This window comes from Megascapheus bottae, chromosome 5 (assembly GCF_031878675.1).
Source record: "Megascapheus bottae isolate mThoBot1 chromosome 5, mThoBot2.hap1, whole genome shotgun sequence".
Taxonomy (NCBI): Eukaryota; Metazoa; Chordata; class Mammalia; order Rodentia; family Geomyidae; genus Megascapheus; species Megascapheus bottae.
Window position 1 is genome coordinate 55,775,468 of NC_143513.1, and position 18,490 is coordinate 55,793,957.

The 18,490-nt window shown below is 39.4% G+C and overlaps 1 protein-coding gene and 1 pseudogene across 2 annotated transcripts in view; one reads left to right on the plus strand and one right to left on the minus strand.

Moving 5' to 3' along the window:
* Nucleotides 1-1,314: 1,314 nt before the first annotated feature.
* LOC150063432 (uncharacterized) lies at nucleotides 1,315-14,957 on the minus strand (annotated as a pseudogene).
* Nucleotides 14,958-15,317: 360 nt separating this feature from the next.
* Phf14 (PHD finger protein 14) overlaps nucleotides 15,318-18,490 on the plus strand; it is a 138,183-nt gene continuing 135,010 nt past the window's right edge. For both annotated transcript variants that reach the window (XM_090333168.1, XM_090333169.1), the window contains exons 1-2: nucleotides 15,318-15,446; nucleotides 15,883-15,993. In XM_090333168.1, the coding sequence (XP_090189294.1) occupies nucleotide 15,446; nucleotides 15,883-15,993 (112 nt within the window). In that variant the 5' untranslated portion in view covers nucleotides 15,318-15,445. The remainder of the gene's footprint in view (nucleotides 15,447-15,882; nucleotides 15,994-18,490) is intronic.

Consider the following 18,490-nt stretch of genomic DNA (forward strand, 5'->3'; position numbering starts at 1 on the left):
TACTGTTTGGATCTAATATCTACATATCAAGGAGACCATGTGCCTTTTGTTCCTTTGGTCTTGGCTTATCTCACTCAACCTGATTTGCTCTCCTTCTGTCTACTTTCCGGCAAATGCCATTATTTTATTTTTTCTGGTGGCTATGTAGAATTCCATTATATATATGTACCACACACTTTTTTCTTTCAAACCAAACACACAAGGGCCAAAATAACATTTTTTCCATGTATTTTTATTGTAATTAGTAGAAGGGTTACATTACATTCGCCAGATGGAAGGTGCATTATTTCACATACATTGACACCCTTCCTCATGTCTTGGTCCCCATTTCCCTTCACCCCACACCCACCCTCATCTTGTTTTCCCCCCTTTCCTATCCAATTTCAAATAACCAAATATGCAGATATCCAATATATCAGATAACAAAGTGAAATACTGTAACAATATGAGATAACCAAGGGACAGCAAAAGAGATGAGAGATAACATAGTACATTAAAGACAACAATCACTCATTATATGGCTTTTGTTTCTATATCCTAGAGGTCCTTTCATTTAACGTCATACTCTATGGCCTTATGTATCTAAGTTTTGCTCTATTGCAAATCTCTGCTAGAAGAGTCCAAGGTTTCTATTGATTATGGCAAATGAGGGAAACCATTGAGCCTATGTTCCTTTGAGTCTGGCTTACTTCACTTAATATGATTTTTTTCTAAGTTTTTCCATTTCTTTACAAATGGGGAGATGTCATTCTTTCTGACAGCAGCATAGAATTCCATTGTGTACAAATACCACATCTTGTTCATCCACTCATCAACTGAAGGACATCTGGGTTGGTTCCATATCTTTGCTATGGTAAATAGTGCTGCAATGAACATCGTTGTGGTAGTGGATTTAGTATGCCTTGTTTTAAATTTTTTAATTTTTTTTGCCAGTCCTGGGCTTGAGCTCAGGGGCCTGAACACTGTCCTTGGATTTTCTCAAGGCTAGAGCTCTACCACTTCAGTCTCAGCACCACTTCCGGATTTTTTCTATGTATGTGGTACTGAGGAATCGAACACTGGTCTTCAGGTATGCTATGCAAGCACTATACCACTAGGCCAATCTCCTGGCCCTCAAAATAACTTTTACTAATAAAAATTCACAAATATCAAAGGCTCCACTTCTTTTTCTTAAGTCTCTGAGTTGCAATTCTCTTAACTAACATCTTATCACAGACTTCAATATTAGCTTACTACCTTCTCTAACACAGCAAAGTACTTCTGGCATCTTACTCATCAATGTCATAACAAGATGCTATGTATAGGGTTTCATTTTTATCTATGAGCACAGGTGCTCCTTTTTGCTATCATCTAAGGGTAGGAAATTAGGCATCCTTATCTTTTTGCTTCATCAATAGCATATTCAAGTTTTTTCATCATATCTGGAGATCCTTGGTCAACCTCAAGTAACTGAAGAACCCTTTCATACTTTTGTTCCAACACCTCAATTTCTTTCATGAGCAAATGTTTTATATCAGCAATGGAGTCCTCAAGTCGTGCTGGCAGGGGATCAGGCACAACAGCTGGTTTAGCCATTGCTTCAACTTTTGGGTCACCTTTCTCCCTGGGCTGTTTAAGGGTGATGTCTTGCCTTCTCCCTTTTCCTCAGTTAAGGTTTCAAGTTGAGGTTCTTCCATTCTCATTTACTCTTGGGTGTCAAATCCTCACTATGCTTCTCTGGGTCCACTTCATTTTCAGGCCCTTCAGAATTTTTACTTGCTTCCTTTTCCCTCATTTCCTCTATTGCTTCATTGGTGATATATTCAATATAATATATTTTCAATTCCAGAGTTGTTACACCAACAACTCTGCAACTCTTTCATGTTTTTCTTTTAACTTCTTAATTTGATTCCTAATCTTATGTTGTAGATAGGCATCTCTATCTTCAGGACTTTCTTCTTTTCCCGCTTGAAAGTATATTTTTAATAATCTTTAAGTATGTATACAAAGGAATTGCCATTTAGCAAAGCAATTTATGATTCAATGCATCTGGATCAATGTGACAACTTTCAGCATTTTCACCAATCCTTCCTATTCTACCTCTTCTCTCCCTTTTCTGAGTTTTGTAGGATATACATTGAATTCTTTTTTCTTTTTTTATTGTAATGTATGGAGGGGTTACAGTTATATTCGCCAGATAAAGGGTACATTACTGCTCACACATTGATACCCCTTCTCATGTTTTTGTCCCCATTTACTTCCCCCCACCCACTCCCAATCATCCTATTCCCTCCTTCCCTTTCATATTTTAAATAAACAAATAAACATATATACAATATACCAGGTAACAAAGTCAGATACTGTAACAATATGAGATTAAACAAAGGGCAACAAAAGAGAAGAGAAATAATATAGTACATTAAGAATAACACACATAATATAAAGCTCTTATTTCCATATACTGGAGATCCTTTCATTTAGCCTCATCCTATAGGTCCTTATGTATCTAGGTTTTGAGCTATTATAATCCTCTGACATGAGAGTCCTAGGTTTGTACTAATTATGACAAATGAGCCCATGTTCCATTGGGTCTGGCTTACTTCACTTAATATGATTTTTTTCTGTAAGTCTTTCCATTTCTTTACAAATGGGATGATTCATTCTTTCTGATGGCAGCATAGAATTTCATTGTGTATAAATATCCAATCTTCTTGATCCATTCACCTATTGAGGGGCATCTGGGTTGGTTCCATATCTTTGCTATGGTAAATAGTGCTGCAATGAACGTCATTGTTGTAGTGGTTTTAGTATGTCCTTGTTTCTGGACGATTGGATAAATGCCAAGTAGTGGAATTGCTGGGTCATAGGGAAGCTCTATGTTTTAGTGTTTGGAGGAACCACAATACTGCTTTCCATAGTGGTTGAACCTGGCCACATCCCCTTCAGCATTTGTTATTAGATTTCTTGATCATGGTCATTCTAACTGGAGTGAGGTGGAATCTCAAAATTGCTTTGATTTGCATGTATTTTATGGCCAGAGATGTGGAGCATTTCTTCATGAGTCTGCAGGCTATTCTTATTCCTTCTTCAGAGAAGTCTCTGTTCATGTCTTTGGCCCATCTTTTAATGCAATGGTTGTTTCTTTGAATATTTCTTTTGGAGAGTTTCAATTTTTTTTTAGCTATCGTCATATTTTAGATACAAGGCCTTTGTATGTTGTATGGTTAGTGAAGATGTTCTCCCACTCAGTGGGATTTCTATTTAACTGGCTAGCTATGTCCTTTGCCATACAGAAACTCTGCAGTTTAATGCAGTCCCATTTGTCCAAACTTTCTTTAGTTTGTTGTGTTTCTGGATCTTTATTAAGAAAGTTTCAACCTGTGGCAAGGAGACCTAGTGTATCTCCTATTCCTTCTTGTAATGTTTTCAGGGTATCTGCTTTTACCTCGAGGTCTTTGATCCATTGGAATTAATCCTGGTGCCACAGGAGGATGACATAGAAGGATCCAACTTCAGTTTTCTGCACGTGCTTAGCCAGTTCTGCCAGCACCACTTGTTGAAGAGGCTGTCTTTCTTCCATTCTATTTTTTTTTTGCCAGTCCTGGGCTTGAGCTCAGGGCCTGAGCACCATCCTAGGACTTTCTCAAGGCTAGTACTCTACCACTTGAGCCTCAGCACCACTTCCAGCTTTTTTCTATGTATGTGGTACCAAGGAATCGAACCTGGGTCTTCGTGCATGCTAGGTAAGTAGTGTACCACTAGGCCAAACTCCCAGCCCCTCTTCCATTCTATTTTTTGGGGGTGGGGGCTCCCTTATCAAAGGTTAGGTGGCCATGGATCTCTAGGTTGATTTCTGGGTCTTCAATTCTATTCCACTGGGCCTATTCCTATGCCACTACCAAGCTGTTTTGGTTACTTTAGCTCTGTAATAGAGTCTAAAGTTTGGTATTGAAATTCCTCCTGCGCTGTTCTTTCTGCTAAGAATTGCTTTTGCTATATGGGGTCTTTCATTATTCCATATGAAATTTTGGATTGCTTCTACTATTTCCTTAAAGAATGACATTGGGATACTGATGGGCATTGTGTTGAATTTGTAGATAGCTCTTGGCAAGATGGCCATTTTCACAATGTTAATTCTTCCAATCCAGGGGCAGGGGAGTTTTTTCCCATTTCCTCAGTTCTGCTTTAATTTCCTTTTTCAGGTTTTTAAAGTTTTCATCATAAAGGTCCTTTACATTCTTAGTTAAATTAATTCCTAGGTACTTTATTTTCTTTGAGGCTATTGCAAAAGTTGTTGCTTTCCTGATTGCTTCTTCACTGGTTAAGCACCTGCAGAAAACTAAACTTGTATCCTTCTATGTCATCATCTTCTTATGGCACAAGGATTAATTTCAAATGGATCAAAGACCTCGAGGTAAAAGCAGATACCCTGAAAACTTAACAAGAAGGAATTGGAGATACATTGAGTAATATTCTAAATAGAAGGTACTTTTTTAAATCAATATATCAGAGTAATCATCACTTAGAGGAGAGTCATTGCTGATCTGCAGTGGCATATATAGAGAATGGGAATGTTGGAAGTCATCAGATTTATGATATGTACTATTTTGTCTCTGCCTCAAAAGGATTCATGGGAGTCATTGGTGAACAAGATGACAGGGATCAACTAGAATGTAAGTAGACCACAGACTAGTAAAATAACTATTGGCTTAGAGAATGTGATTGTCTCATATGGGAAATGAAATTTAGGCTCCCCAGTCTTCTGGAGATAAGAAGCAGATAGAATGATATGCTTATCTTCCTTTGCCTTATGTGCTCTTTAGTTGGATTTAAGGCCAGAGACAGTACAATGAAGTAGAAAGAATTCAGATGGCCAAGTCTGGTCCTAAGCAAGGTTTATCCTGTACCTTCAGTTATCAGTAAATTTTACTTGATGAAACTTCAAGACATGTGTACATCTCTTTTTTTCTTTCACCTAAATCTTAGTCCCATCATTATACTATGGGTGTTGGAGGGTAAATGAATTCTCTATAGCTCACCAGATCAAGATAATATATACATAGAAAAAATAGAGTTCATTGCCTTGGGGTTATAGTTCAGAGCTAGAAAACTAAGCAGGCTTGAGAAAATGAAGGGAAAGAAAAACAGCAAGAGAGTATAGCTTTAGTCACACTCTGTACACTTTGACTTAGAAATAACGTATGGTATTTTAGCTTGCTTCTAGTGTGTGTATATCTTGAGGGGAAAAAGTGAGAAATGAATGTAAACCAAAGACATAAAATTATTGTAGTCAGGGGCTGAGAGTTTGGCCTAGTGGGAGAGGGCTTGCCTAGCATGCACAGAGACCCAGGTTGGATTCCTTAGTCCCACATACACAGAAAAAAAGCTAGAAATGGTGCTGTGGCTCAAGTGGCAGTAGCACTAGCCTTGAGAAATCCCAAGGACAGTGCTCAGGCCTGGAGCTCAAGCCCAGGACTGGCAAAAAAAATATTGTAGTCAGAAGGTCAGACTTTGCTGCAGTGGTTTTGGCCCTTATTATGAAAAGTTTCTTTTAAAAAATTTCCCTGTTGATATCAGGTTTAGCTAGATGACCTGATTTGGGAAATAGAGCATAGGAAAGAAAAAATAATACAGAAAGAATTCAAATGTGAGATATGGAAATAGCCCAATGAATGAGGTTTAGATTCCTTATAGATACATGAAACAGACAGATGGAGGGTTTACAGTATAAATGCAGATTATGCAGAAGGAAGTGCTATGAGGATACTGAGATTCGGACATAGTCTGCATAGAAGGAAGGTGGGGGGAATCAGATGGAAAAGGTTAATCCAGATTTGATATGTGGAAAGTTATCTTTTAGGCTATTAAGCTTCGTATTTTTTTTTTGTTCTTACCTTAGGGCTTGAATTTGGGCATGGATACTGTCCTTGATCATTTTTTTTCCTCAAGGCTAGCATTCTACCACTTGAGTCACAGCTCTACTTTCAACTTTTTGGTGGTTAATTGATAAGAGTCTCCTAGGCTTTTCTGCCACAGCTGATTGTGAATCATAATCCTCAGATCTCAACCTCCTAAGTGAGTAGAATTATAGATACAAGCCATCTCTCCTCTGCCATTAAGATAGGCAGATAAGATAGACAGATAAGATAGATATACAGATAGATAGATAGACAAATAGATAGATGAGCACTAGTGTTTCAAGCCTATAAGCTTAGGCATTCAACAGGCTGAGACTAGCTGGGTACCAGTGGAGGTGTGGCTCAAGTAGTAGAGCACCAGCCTTGAGCATAGAAGCGTAGGGACAACTAGGGCTCTAGTGACTCATACCTGTAATCCTACCTACTCAGGAGGTTGAGATCTGAGGAACACAGTTCAAAGTCAGCCCAAGCAGAAAAGTCTGTAAGACCCATATCTCCAATTAACCATTCAGAAAACAGAAATGGCACTGTGGAAGAGCAATAGTCTTGAGCTGAAGAGCTCAGGGACAGCACCCTGAATCAGAGGTCATGACCAATAAATAAATTAATTAATAAAAGCTTAGGACAGAGTCTAGGCCCTGAGTTCAAGCACCAGGATTGGTGTGTGTTCCTGTGGATACACATACATGCACACACACACACAGACACACACAGGCACAGACACACACAGACACACACACATACAGGCTGTGACCTAGAGGATCAACAGTTGAACAAGTGAAGTCTGCAGGACTCCACTTCCAAAGTAACCAGCAAAAGGCAAAATGTTGGGTTCAAGATGTGGCTCAGGGGTAGTAAACCAACCAGACAAAGTTAATGAGCACAAAGACCTCAGTTCAAACGTTTAAAATAAATTTTATTGTTATTAAGGTGCTGTACATTTCACAAGTCGGATAATGAACACATTTCCATTTTTTTTTATTTTTTTGGTCAATGTCACACCTTGCTTTGCTTTTTCTGTTTCCACTTCCTGTCACTGCCTACAAGTTATATAGGCCGTTTTCACTTAATGTATACGTGTAGAATGAATGATTAATGACTGCATTAATTTACCCTTCCTCTATTGCTTTCTGCACCCTTTTCCTTCAAACAAACAAACAAAAAAAATCAGACCAGGAGTTTGGCCCAGTGGTAGAGTGCTTGCCTAGCATGCACAAAAACCCAGGTTCTATTCCTTGGTACCACATTCATAGAAAAAAGCCAGAAGTGGTGTTGTAGCTCAAGTGGTAGAGCTCTAGTCTTGAGAAAGTCCAAGGACATTGCTTAGGCCCTGAGTTCAAGACTAAGGACTGGCAAAAACAACAACAACCCCCCACCCACACACTAATACTACCTCTCCAGCTACAACAAGAGCAAAATATATGGGCCTGGGAATTTGGCCTAGCGGCAGAGTGCTTGCTTGCATGCACGAAGACCCAGGTTCAATTTCCCAGTACCACCTACATAGAAAAAGCTGGAAGTGGTGCTGTGGCTCAAGTGGGAGAAGTCTAGCCTTGAGAAAGCTCAAGGACAGTGCTCAGGCCCTGAATTCAAGACCCAGCATTGGAAAAAAAAAAGAATAAAATATGTTTAAGAAAGGAAAATGTTTATATCCAAACCCAGAATAAAACAACTGCAGGGCATATGGTCTTAATAAATGAACTGAATTTTTAGCATCCAAATCCAAAATCCACGTTCTTTTGATTTTTTTTTTATTTTTTATTTACCACTTGTGGGGCTTGAATCCAGGAATTGGGCATTTTTCCTGAGCTCTTTTACTCAAGCCTAGCACTCTACCACTTTGATTTACTGTGCTACTTCTGGTTTCCTGGTGATTAACTGATGATAAGAATTTCTTGCTGGGAGCTGGGTGTGATGGCTCATGACTGTAATCTTACCTATACCTGTAATTCTACTTACTCAGGAGGCTGAAATCTAAGGATCTCAGTTCAAAGCCAGCCTGGGCATGAAAGGCCATGAGACTCTTATCTCAATTAAGTGACAGAAAACCAGAAGTGGTGATGTGGCTCAAGTGATAGAAGGCTGTCCTTGAGCTGAAGAGCTCAGGAACAATGACCAGGTCCAGAGTTCAAATCCTACAACTGACCCCCCCCCCAAAAAAATGAATCGTGTGGACTCTTATCCAGGCTGGCCTTGAACCATAATCCTCAGATATCAGCTTCCTGAGTAGCTAGGGTTGCAGTCATGAATCACCAGCATAAGTTTCCCTTTTTAAAAAATTTCTTGTTTCTTTGTTTTTATTTAATTTTATGAATAACTTTAAAATACAAAAACATATTTGTTGTTCAAGTTAAATATGATTGCATGCAATTTAAGGTCTAAAAGTAACTATCAATTGTACCTAATATAAATTATTTCTTCTTATATATTTTTCCTGAAGACTTGTACCTAGAAACTTTGAGAAGTTTTAGTGATTATATGTTGATATTTATGGTTGTGTATGTGTGTATATATATATATATACATATATACGATAGTATAGAAAATTGTTTCTCTTTTTATTCTAGTCCTGGGCCTGAGTACCGTCCCTGAACCTCCTTTTGTTCAAGGTTAGAGCCACAATTCTACTTCCATCTTTTAGGTGGTTGATTGGAGATAGTCACAGGGACTTTCCTTCCCCGGCTGCCTTTGAGATCTCAGCTTCTGAGTTGCTAGGATTATAGGTGTGAGCCACCTGCACGACATAGTTTCTTTAGAAAAAAATTATTGAGCCATGGAGTGCAATTATATTAATGTAAATTGAAGTCAGAATCTTATATTTTTATTGTTTGCATTTAGGCTTTTAATTATTTTTTCAGGAGATAAATTGACAAGTGAAGTTGTTTTTATGATCAGACAAATGAAAATTAGGCCTTCACTTGCTAATAAAAGTTCTGAGGCTACCCTTAATCTAAAAACAAATAAGTTTTTCTACCAGTATGGTTATTTAGCATAAACTATGATTAACTGCAAAATTTCTATTAGAAAATGAAAGCACTTGCTGGTCTGTGAATGTTTACTTCACTGTTATAAACCTGAACGCTTCACTGTCATCAGTTCAAAGTAAACAGTTGAAGCACTTAATATACAAAATTCAATGAAGATTAAAAAGCAAAGAAACTAGCAATTTTAAATAATAGTACCTCTTGTCATTGAAACTTTGTGGCTATCTAGTATCTTGGAAAAGTTTGCTTATATGTTTTAAAATATAGTAAACACTAGTATTAGTTTAATTATTTTAGTTTATCTATTTTCTCTCCCTTTCCACATTACCATTCAACATATATCTTCAAATTTTAAACTGCAATACTCTTTGTCGTTCTCATCCTCCTTTTCTTCTTCTTTTGGTGTTTAAGACAGGAACTCTTTGCAGGCTGGCTTCTAACTCATTACGTAGCCCATGCTGATCTTGAATTCTTAAACCTCTTGCATCAGACTCCTGAATGCTGAGCTTACAGATGTGTACCACAAACCTGACTAATTTATCTTTTCTCTGAATTCTTTAATGCATTCAGCTACTTGTTCATTAGTTAAACTTATATTGGCTGTTTGCTAAGTACTGATTATTTTGCTAAGTACTTAGGACAAAGACATTTAGTAGTATCTTCCATAAATAATACATCAATAATAATGAACACTTTAATAAAGCAGCATATCATAAACAAGTGAATAAATTTGTAAAAAGAGAGTAGAAAAATCACATCTGAAAGTTTACTCCTAGTCTTTCTATACTATTCCAGGTCTGTTTTTATGTTCTACATTATTTCAATTACACAAACAAATATCATTGTAATAAGTTTAAGTAATGAGAGTTGTTCAACTTTGTTCATTTTCAAGATTGTTTTGAGTGATCAGGATTCCTTCCCCCCCCTTCACATTCTGTGCATTATTTTGTGTAGTGCTGACAACTTTGGGAAGGGGGGCAGGGTGATCAGTTCTGGGGCTTGAATTGGGGCCTGGGCTCTGGCCCTGAGCTCTTTTGCTCAAGGCTAGCATTCTACTACTTTTAGACACAGCACAACTTCCCCTTTTCTAGTGGTTAATTGCAGATAAAAGTCTAAAGAACTTTATTGCCTGGGCTGGCTTTGAATCATGATTCTCAGATCTCAGCCTCTGGAGTAGTTAGGATTACAGGGACAAGCCATCATAAATAATGGTATTGTAATCCATAAACATAAATTGTCTTTCCATTTTGTTTCTTTAATTTCTTTCAGTAAAGTTTCATGTATCCCTTGTATAAGTCTTTAACCTCTTTGTTTAGTTACTATGTATGTTGTTCTTTTGATACAATTACAAATTGAGTTGTATACTTAATTTTTGTATTTCAGATTATTCACTGTCAGTGTGTAGAAATGTAACTGATTTTTTTTTTTTTTTGCCAGTCCTGGGTCTTGAACCCAAGGTCTGAGCACTGTCCTTGGGCTTTCTCAAGGAGAGCGTTTTACCACTGGAGCCACAGCTTCATTTCCAGCCTTTTTCTATATATGTGGTACCCAGGAATTAAATCCGGGTCTTCATGCATGCTTGGAAAGAACTCTTACCACTAGGCCAAATTCCCTTCCCCATAACTGATTTTTTAAATACTGTCATGTTACCCTACTTTTTGCTAATTGTCTTTCAGTTTCCTGCTCTCATGTGTATCTTTTTGCTTTGCTTTGTTTGATGATGTTTGTTGAGGCTCTGCAAACCATGTTTCTACTTTGCTAGTTAACTCTCTTAACTAAAAATAGGCTAAAAAGTGGGAGAAATGGGGGCTGGGAGTTTGGTCTAGTGGTAGCGTGCTTGCCTAGCATTCACAAAGACCCAGGTTCGATTCCTCGGTACCCCACATACATAGCAAAAAGCTGGAAGTAGTGCTGAGGCTCAAGTGAGAGAGTGCTAACCTTGAGAAGTCCAAGGACAGTGCTCAAGCCCTGAGCTCAAGCCCAGGAATGGCCAAAAAAAAAAAAAAAAGTGGGGGAAATGATATATTGTTTCTTCTTTTGTTTTTTTGTTCTTGTTACCAATATTTCAGAAACACTCTTTCATCTCTAAAGCAACAGTAATTGCTAGAGTAGCACTTTTTTCTACCTTGAAGGATTGGACTTTTTTTTGGTGTGTGTGTGTCTTTCTTTTGAGACAGGATCTTGCTCTATGATGCAGGATGTTTTCAAATTTGCTATGTAACAGGCTGAACCTCAAATTCATAATCCTCCCTCAACTTCACAAATGCTTGGATTATAAGTATGTAGCAGCCTGTACGTGCCTTTTAGGTGGTCTTTTTTTTATTGTTGTTGTTGTTGTTTGGTGCTGGTTTCTGGGCTTTAATTCATGTCCTGGGCATGGTCCCTGAGGTCCCTGAGTTTCTTGTTGTTTATTGTTTGTCACAAATCTAGGGCCCTACTACTTAAGCCACAGCTCCACTTTTATTTGTTTGTTTGTTTGTTTTTCCAGTCCTGGGCTTGAGCTCAGGGTCCTTGGACTTCCTCCAGGCTAGCACTCTACCACTTGAGACTCAGCATCACTTCTGGCTTTTTTCTATGTATATGGTACCGAGGAATTGAACCCAGGTCTTTGTGCATGTTAGGCAAGCACTCTACCACTTGGCCAAACTCCTGGCCCCTTCTAGCTGTTTCTAGTGCTTAATTGGGGAGAAACAAGTGAAGCTCATGAACTTTGCTATCTGGGCTGGGTTTGAAATGTAATCGTTGAATCTCAGCCTTCTGAGTAGCTAGGATTGCAGACATGAGCCAAAGGCAATGGTATCTTTTAGTTTAGGTTTTTTTTTTTTAATTTATGAAAACCTTGCTTTATCCTAATTCCTATACTCTCCTTTTTTTTTTTTTTTATAAATGAATACTTTTAGTTTCCTGGAACCTCTTTCTAAAATTCTTTGGCATCAGCACCAGCCAGTTAGTAGACTTTAAATCCCAGTTCCATATGGGTCTGAAGCACTTGAGTTTGATTGTCAACCCAGGAACCCCATCCTTCCATTTTTGAACCTTTAAAGATTGTCTTTAGCTAGAGATCACAAGCATGAACCATGGAGCCTAGCTATAACTCCATTTCTAAGTGTGAGAACATAGCTTTTATTTGAGTAGGACCTGTAATGCAAATGAAAAGGAGAAGAATTGGAGGGCTTTTGGCTGGAGGGTGGCCTAGTGGTAGACTGCTTGCAAGTACAAAGCCCTGGGCTTGATTCCTTGGTACCACCTACACAGAAAAATTTGGACGTTTATGTATGGCTCAAAGATGATGTCTAATGTCCTGTGTAGAACTGGCAAAAAAAAAAAAAAGAAAAGAAAAGAAAAAAGGGAAGCCTTTGATTAGTACACAACCTAACACAGTCTACGGTTTGCATTCATTCACACTGTTCTACATATTAACCTTGTCAGAATAACAACAGCAATAAAATCCCGATGCCATCAAACATTAGAAGAATATTCCTAATATAAAGGAAAATACTGTCATTAAGATCAGACTTTGTCCTTGCTCCTTTGGGCATATGAGATCAGACTCTAGTTGCAGGATGCGTAATTCATTTTAGTGTCTTCAATGAGACAGCCTCTTTGGCAGGAAAGAAAGGTCTAATTCTATTAACGAAGAGAAGCTCTAAGAATATTGTAACTGCTATTCCACTGTCAAGATATCATTCTTCCTAATCAAACACTTGATTCTCACAGACTGTGCCTGAAATCTGAGCTGATGGCTTTAGCTTCACTAACTGATTGTTAACTGCAATGATTATAGGATCTCATGAGATGTGATTCTTTTTAGAGTAATTATGCTCAGTGAAGGTGTGTATATGTGGGTAACAGTGGTGATAGTTCTTTTCAAAGAACATTCAAGAAAGTGTGAACATGTTCTTAGTCTTCTAAACTTGGGTGAGAATAAGCTAGAGAAGCTGGAACATCCTATATTTTACAGGACATTCTTTTACTCCCAGCTTTTTATGTTTATGTGGTACTGAGGAATCGAACTTAGGGTTTCATGCACACTAGGTGAGCACTCTATGACTAAGCCCCATGCCCAGCTCCTGCACGTTTTTTTTCATATATTTTTATTGTAATTATTGGAAGGGTTACATTATATTCACCAAATAGAAGATGCATTACTTCACAAACATTTATACCCTTTCTCATGTCTTGGAGCCTGCATGTTTTATTTTCACTGGAGCAAATTTTTTTTAGCCCCTCAAACCTGGGTTTTCCCTTATCATTCTTCTAATTTCCCAAAGCCTTTCAGAGCTTCCACTTCAGCCTATTCCAGTTTGTCATTTCTATATTAAAGTTCTATTAAAGGCCTTAATAAACAAGCACTTAACTCCTGATGATTATCTGATAATTTAAATAATTGTGTTACCAGTGCATGTCTGGGACTAAAGGTATTTTAATTTCCACTGATAATGAGGTCATCAGCCTGTAGATCTAAATAATATTGACTAATACATCTCAAATTTGCAGTGTTGCCATTTTGTCTTGTCTTCCTTATTGCAGGAAAGCCGTTAGGCAGCAATCAGATATTAGTTTCAACTTGCTTACTTAGCCCTGAGCATTTACTTACATTCCTCCTTTGATTTGAAATATTGCATTTCCTGGGGGAGTTTTTCATTCTGCCTGGATGTAAAGCTAATTTAGTATACAAAGACTTCCCTGAGTCTTCCTTCCCTGGTGTGCAAAGGCTCCACATTTTTCTCTGGTAGCCTTGTCAGCAGTAACAGTAATTTACCTAACTATAACTTCAACTTTAACTTCCTATCCAGTAGTGAAAAGTAAAAAAGCATTTTGTGCAAGGTACATCTTGCAAATTGCTCCACACAAATATTTTCAAGCTTGATGCAAATTGGTCACTATCACAAAAACTTCAATGCTGCATTGTATGATTCCATTCTTGAAGCATTATATTTCACAGCTTTTTACATCCCTATATTTCTAATGTAATAATCATTGCCATTCAAAGAATCTGATGGAATAAATGATGAGTTGAATCAGCTTCACCCAAACTGTATATCTATCCTCGATATACAGTTTGAATATCATTAAAACTGTTTTATGTTCTAACATTTTAGTGTTTTAAAATGAGTTAACATGTTTTTCAAGCTGTTGAAAGATTGCCATACATGTACATATTTGTCCCGTTTTTACTAATGGAATTAAAAGTTCATCTTTTTCAAAATTTTTATTGTCGGGGTAATGTCTAGAGGGGTTACAGTTATATTCACAAGATACTGGGTGCATTACTTCTCATACATTGATACCCATTCTCATATTTTTATTCCCATTTCCCTCTCCCCGCCCTCTCCTAATCATCTGGTTCCCCCCCCCTTTAAAAAGGGATACATTTTAGGATAAATTTATAGCTAGATATAAGACATTATTTAGTTCTAGACAAATAGCCTAAAAAACTCACACTAGTAAGAAATTTTTCCCTATGTGTATTTTTTTTTCTTAGCAAAGCTTGCATACTTTATTTGGAAACATCTGTATACAATATAATAGTAAATACAACTACACAGATACTGTAATTCTTTCTGGTAGAATAATGTTAAAAACAGCAACTAAACAAACTCTAACGAGATATCCTGGCACATTCCAGGATAGAACAAGAGATGTAATTAATGGGTGAGTTTGTCTGTGGGTGATATGAGCTATGGTTGCTTGAAGTGCCAAGGTAACACAGGTCTTTTTGTGGAAAGTTTATTCTAACTAAATTGTTAACAAATGAAAACTAGGGGCTAGTGGTATAGTGATAAAATTTGTTGCCTAGTAAGCATGAAGCTGTGAGTCGTTCCCCATCATCTCAAAACAAAATTTAAAAAAACAAAAAAAGCAGAAAATCTGAAACATGAACTCCCTCCACAGCTGAATAAAAGGGTGGGACTAGGCGCGGAGGGGGAGGAGACTGCGTGAGATGGGCGGAGCCTCTAGGATTGTGGGCGGAGTCTGAGCTCAGCTTGCTGAGCTGCATTCCATTTCGACTTCCGTTGAGCTGTGCTCCCCAAGTACCAGGGGAGGGGCTCGGCTGGCAGCGACTGTTGCGCATGCGCTCTTCCCCGCCGCTGCTCTGAGGGCCGCACTCAGCCTGTTTTCACTTCCTTCTTTCCGAGCCGTATCCGGGTCAACGTTTTCTCTATTGTCTCCGGTAGTCGACCTCAGACTGCGAATTCTGGGTCTTTTGTTGCTTCTGGTGCAGGCCAATAAAGTTTTTTTTTTTAATTTATTTTTAATTTTATTTTTTTTTCCTTCTGGTTTTAACTGTGGACAATTAACTTCCCGGGGCCCTCCGGGCTGGCCTGGCTGCCCGGACCTGAGGGCGCCTGTAGCCGGGGTGGGGCGCCGTGGTTCGGGGCGCGCGCAGCGGGGCCGGGCGGGGGTGAGGGCGGGAGTCGGGGTGACGGGGGGCGGGGGGCTGCACCCGGGGGCGCCCCGTGAGGTCGGATAGCACCCTCCGGACTTGCCTCCGCGGCCCGGGCCCCTGGGCCCCCGCGGTCTCTCCTAGGTCTCTCCTCACGACCGCCTCGCGGATTCCTTAGTAAGTGCATCCCAGGCCATGTGGGGAGCCAGGGCCGTTTGGACGCTGGGGAAGGCGGGACTCGGGGAGCCGGGGGTGCCGGGCGGGTCTCGGGGCGCCGTTCCGCTCCTGGGGTGCGTGTCCCCACCTCTCCGTGGGCTGCTTTTCCACTGACGGTTAAGTTGTCTGAAGGGAAAGCCCCGCGGGGGTCGCAGCGGCGTCTTCCCCGGACGTACGCGGAGGGAGGGGGCGGTGGGATTTTTCGCCTTTCCCCGGGATCCTAACACTGACCACGGAGGTACCCCACCTTTCCCCCCGCCCCAGGCCCCACCCCAACCTTCTCCGACCACTCAAGACAAAAGAGCATCTTGATCTTCCCCTCCGCACCCCCCACCCCCCGCCCCGTGTCTGCTGTGATTGCCAATGACCATGTCATTTAATTTTTCTTTCTTAATAGTGGATCGCAGCTCCAAGAGGAGGCAGGTGAAGCCTTTGGCAGCTTCTCTCCTAGAAGCTCTCGATTATGATAGTTCAGATGACAGTGATTTTAAAGTTGGAGATGCCTCAGGTAAATGTTTCCTTTCTCTCCCCTTTGCTCAGCTTTCCTGGAGTGGGGCTTACTTTTTTATTTTTTTTTGATAGCTTTTATAAGAATCAGTTTTGATTAAAACAAAGATGCAAAGTGGCAGAACATACACTTCCTTTATTTTGTTAGGTAGGTTTTCTGCATTTCCCTAAGAGCTTGTCAGTATATCCTGTCATTGCTTCTCTTTTCCTTTCCTACTTACGCAGAAGGCAGAAGGCCCAAAGACACAAACACATCTCCCACTAGTCTACACTTTACAGTGTCTGTATGCTTATTTCGTGGACAGAGGAAAGTAAAACATCCCAAGAGTATTGTAGACTAGAAATAACAATGACCAAAGTTCTATCCCTTGGCACTATGGAGATTTTTGCTTTCTGCCAAGTCTCTTACTACAATAAAGTTGATGAGAGCAAAAACTATTCATATTATTTATTTATTGGTGGCACTGCAATTTGAATTTAGGACTTCCTCACTGCTCTAGGGCAGTTTTCCACCATTTCAGACAGGTTTTCAGCCGTTTGTAAGTTATTTTTCAGATAATGTCTCACATTTTGTGCCCTCAAAGGCCTTAATGATCTTTCTACCTATGCCTCCCATGCAGCTGGAATTGCAGGTGTAGGTTCCAGTTTATTTGTTAAAATGAGATTTTGCTAACTTTTTCTTGGGACTGCCCTGAAACTTAATAAGCTAGCTCCGCCAGAAATCTGGAGTAGCAGGAATTATGCATGTGAACCACTTCATTAATCCAAAAAACAAAAAACAAAAACAAAACCCCCTCCCAAACCCCCTAAAACAACAAAAAACTCCAAACAAACCAAAAACCAAACCAAAATAAAACCAGGAATTATACCTTATAGATTCTGCTTTTTTGAACATTTTTGAGGTGTGACATATATAGGTGCATTGTACACAGTGATATGAAAACATTCGAAGAATCATTCACATTAGTAAAAAATTAAAATACATACAGAAGTATGTTTTTCTTTGTATCTTTTGTCCAGTGTATCTCATTTGCTTAATTAGGTTTTAACTGAAGGTATATGAAAATCAATTATATGAAGCATTTTCTGTGAAAAAAATTGAACACCTGATCAATGGAATTATTTATAATTCTACCATTTTTTTTTTCTTCTTTTGCCATTCCTGGGCCTCAGCACTGTTTGGGGGCTTTCTTAAGGCTAGTGCTCTACCACTTGAGCCACAGCACCACTTCCAGCTTTTTCTATGTGTGTGGTACCAAGGAATCAAACCTGGTCTTTGTGCAGGCTGTGCAAGCACTCTAACCACTAAGCTAAACTCCCAGCCCCCCAATTCTACCTTTTAGCTAGAAATTTTAACTAATGAGAAATAAAGTAAGAAGAACCTTTCCAATTTTACCTGGGCACCTGTGGCTCACATCTGTAATCCTAGCTACTCAGGAGGCGAGATCGTAGGATCATGGTCAGAGGCAGACTGGGCATGAAAGTTCTTGAGACTCTTATCTCCAGTTATCCACCAGAAAATGGAAATTGGCTTGTGACTCAAGTGGTAGAGCACTAGCCTTGAGCTGAAGAGCTCGGTCGGGGACAGTGCCAAGACCTGAGTTCAAGCCATATGACTGACAAAATAAATAAGTAAAATAAAATTTTTTTCCAATCTTTTCCAATTCTCATTTTTGCTTGAGGCTCAGTGGATCAGATGCAGAGTCTTCCATGTGTTAGGCAGATGTAGTACCAGTTTTTAAGTATCCTTCCAGAGTGTTTGTTTTCCATAGAGATATCTGACTCTGTTCCTCTGGGGTGTGTGTGTGTGTGTGTGTGTTTGTGTGTGTGTGTGTGTGTGTGTTTTCTAGAGATGGCAAGAAGGATGAGGTTTGGTTGATTTGTGTTAATGTTAATTACTTGTGATAGTATCAGCAAGTTGAATTTGCATTGTGATTTACTGAAAACTGTTGGGTTTGCAATCTCAATTAACTTCTACAGTAACTTAGTGCAGGAGATACTTGGTTTTCTTTCTTTCTTTTTTTTTTTTTTGGTTTGTTTTTTTGGCCAGTCCTGAGGCTTAAACTCAGAGCCTGGGCACTGTTGTTGGACTTTCTCAAGGCTAGCACTCTACCCTTGAGCCACAGCACCATTTCCAGCTTTTTCTGTATATGTGGTACTGAGGAATCGAACCCAGGGCTTCATACATGCTAGGCAAGCACTCTACTTCTAGGCCATGCTTCTTACTCCCCACTTTTTTTAAAAAACAGGTCATTGGGTTACTGAATAATAAGTTCAGTCAGGCAGTAACTTTACTTGTCTTTTTTTTTTTGGTGGGTCTTGGGCCTTGAACTCTGGGCCTGGATGCTGTCCCTGAGCTCTTCAGTTCAAGGTTACTGACCTACCCTTGGACCTGGGTAGCTCTAGGCTACTGGCTTCTGCCCTGCCCTTGAGTCAAGTCCTTCTTCCCATTTTCTAGAGGTTAATTGGAGATGAGAGTCTTAAGTCCTTTTGTGCCC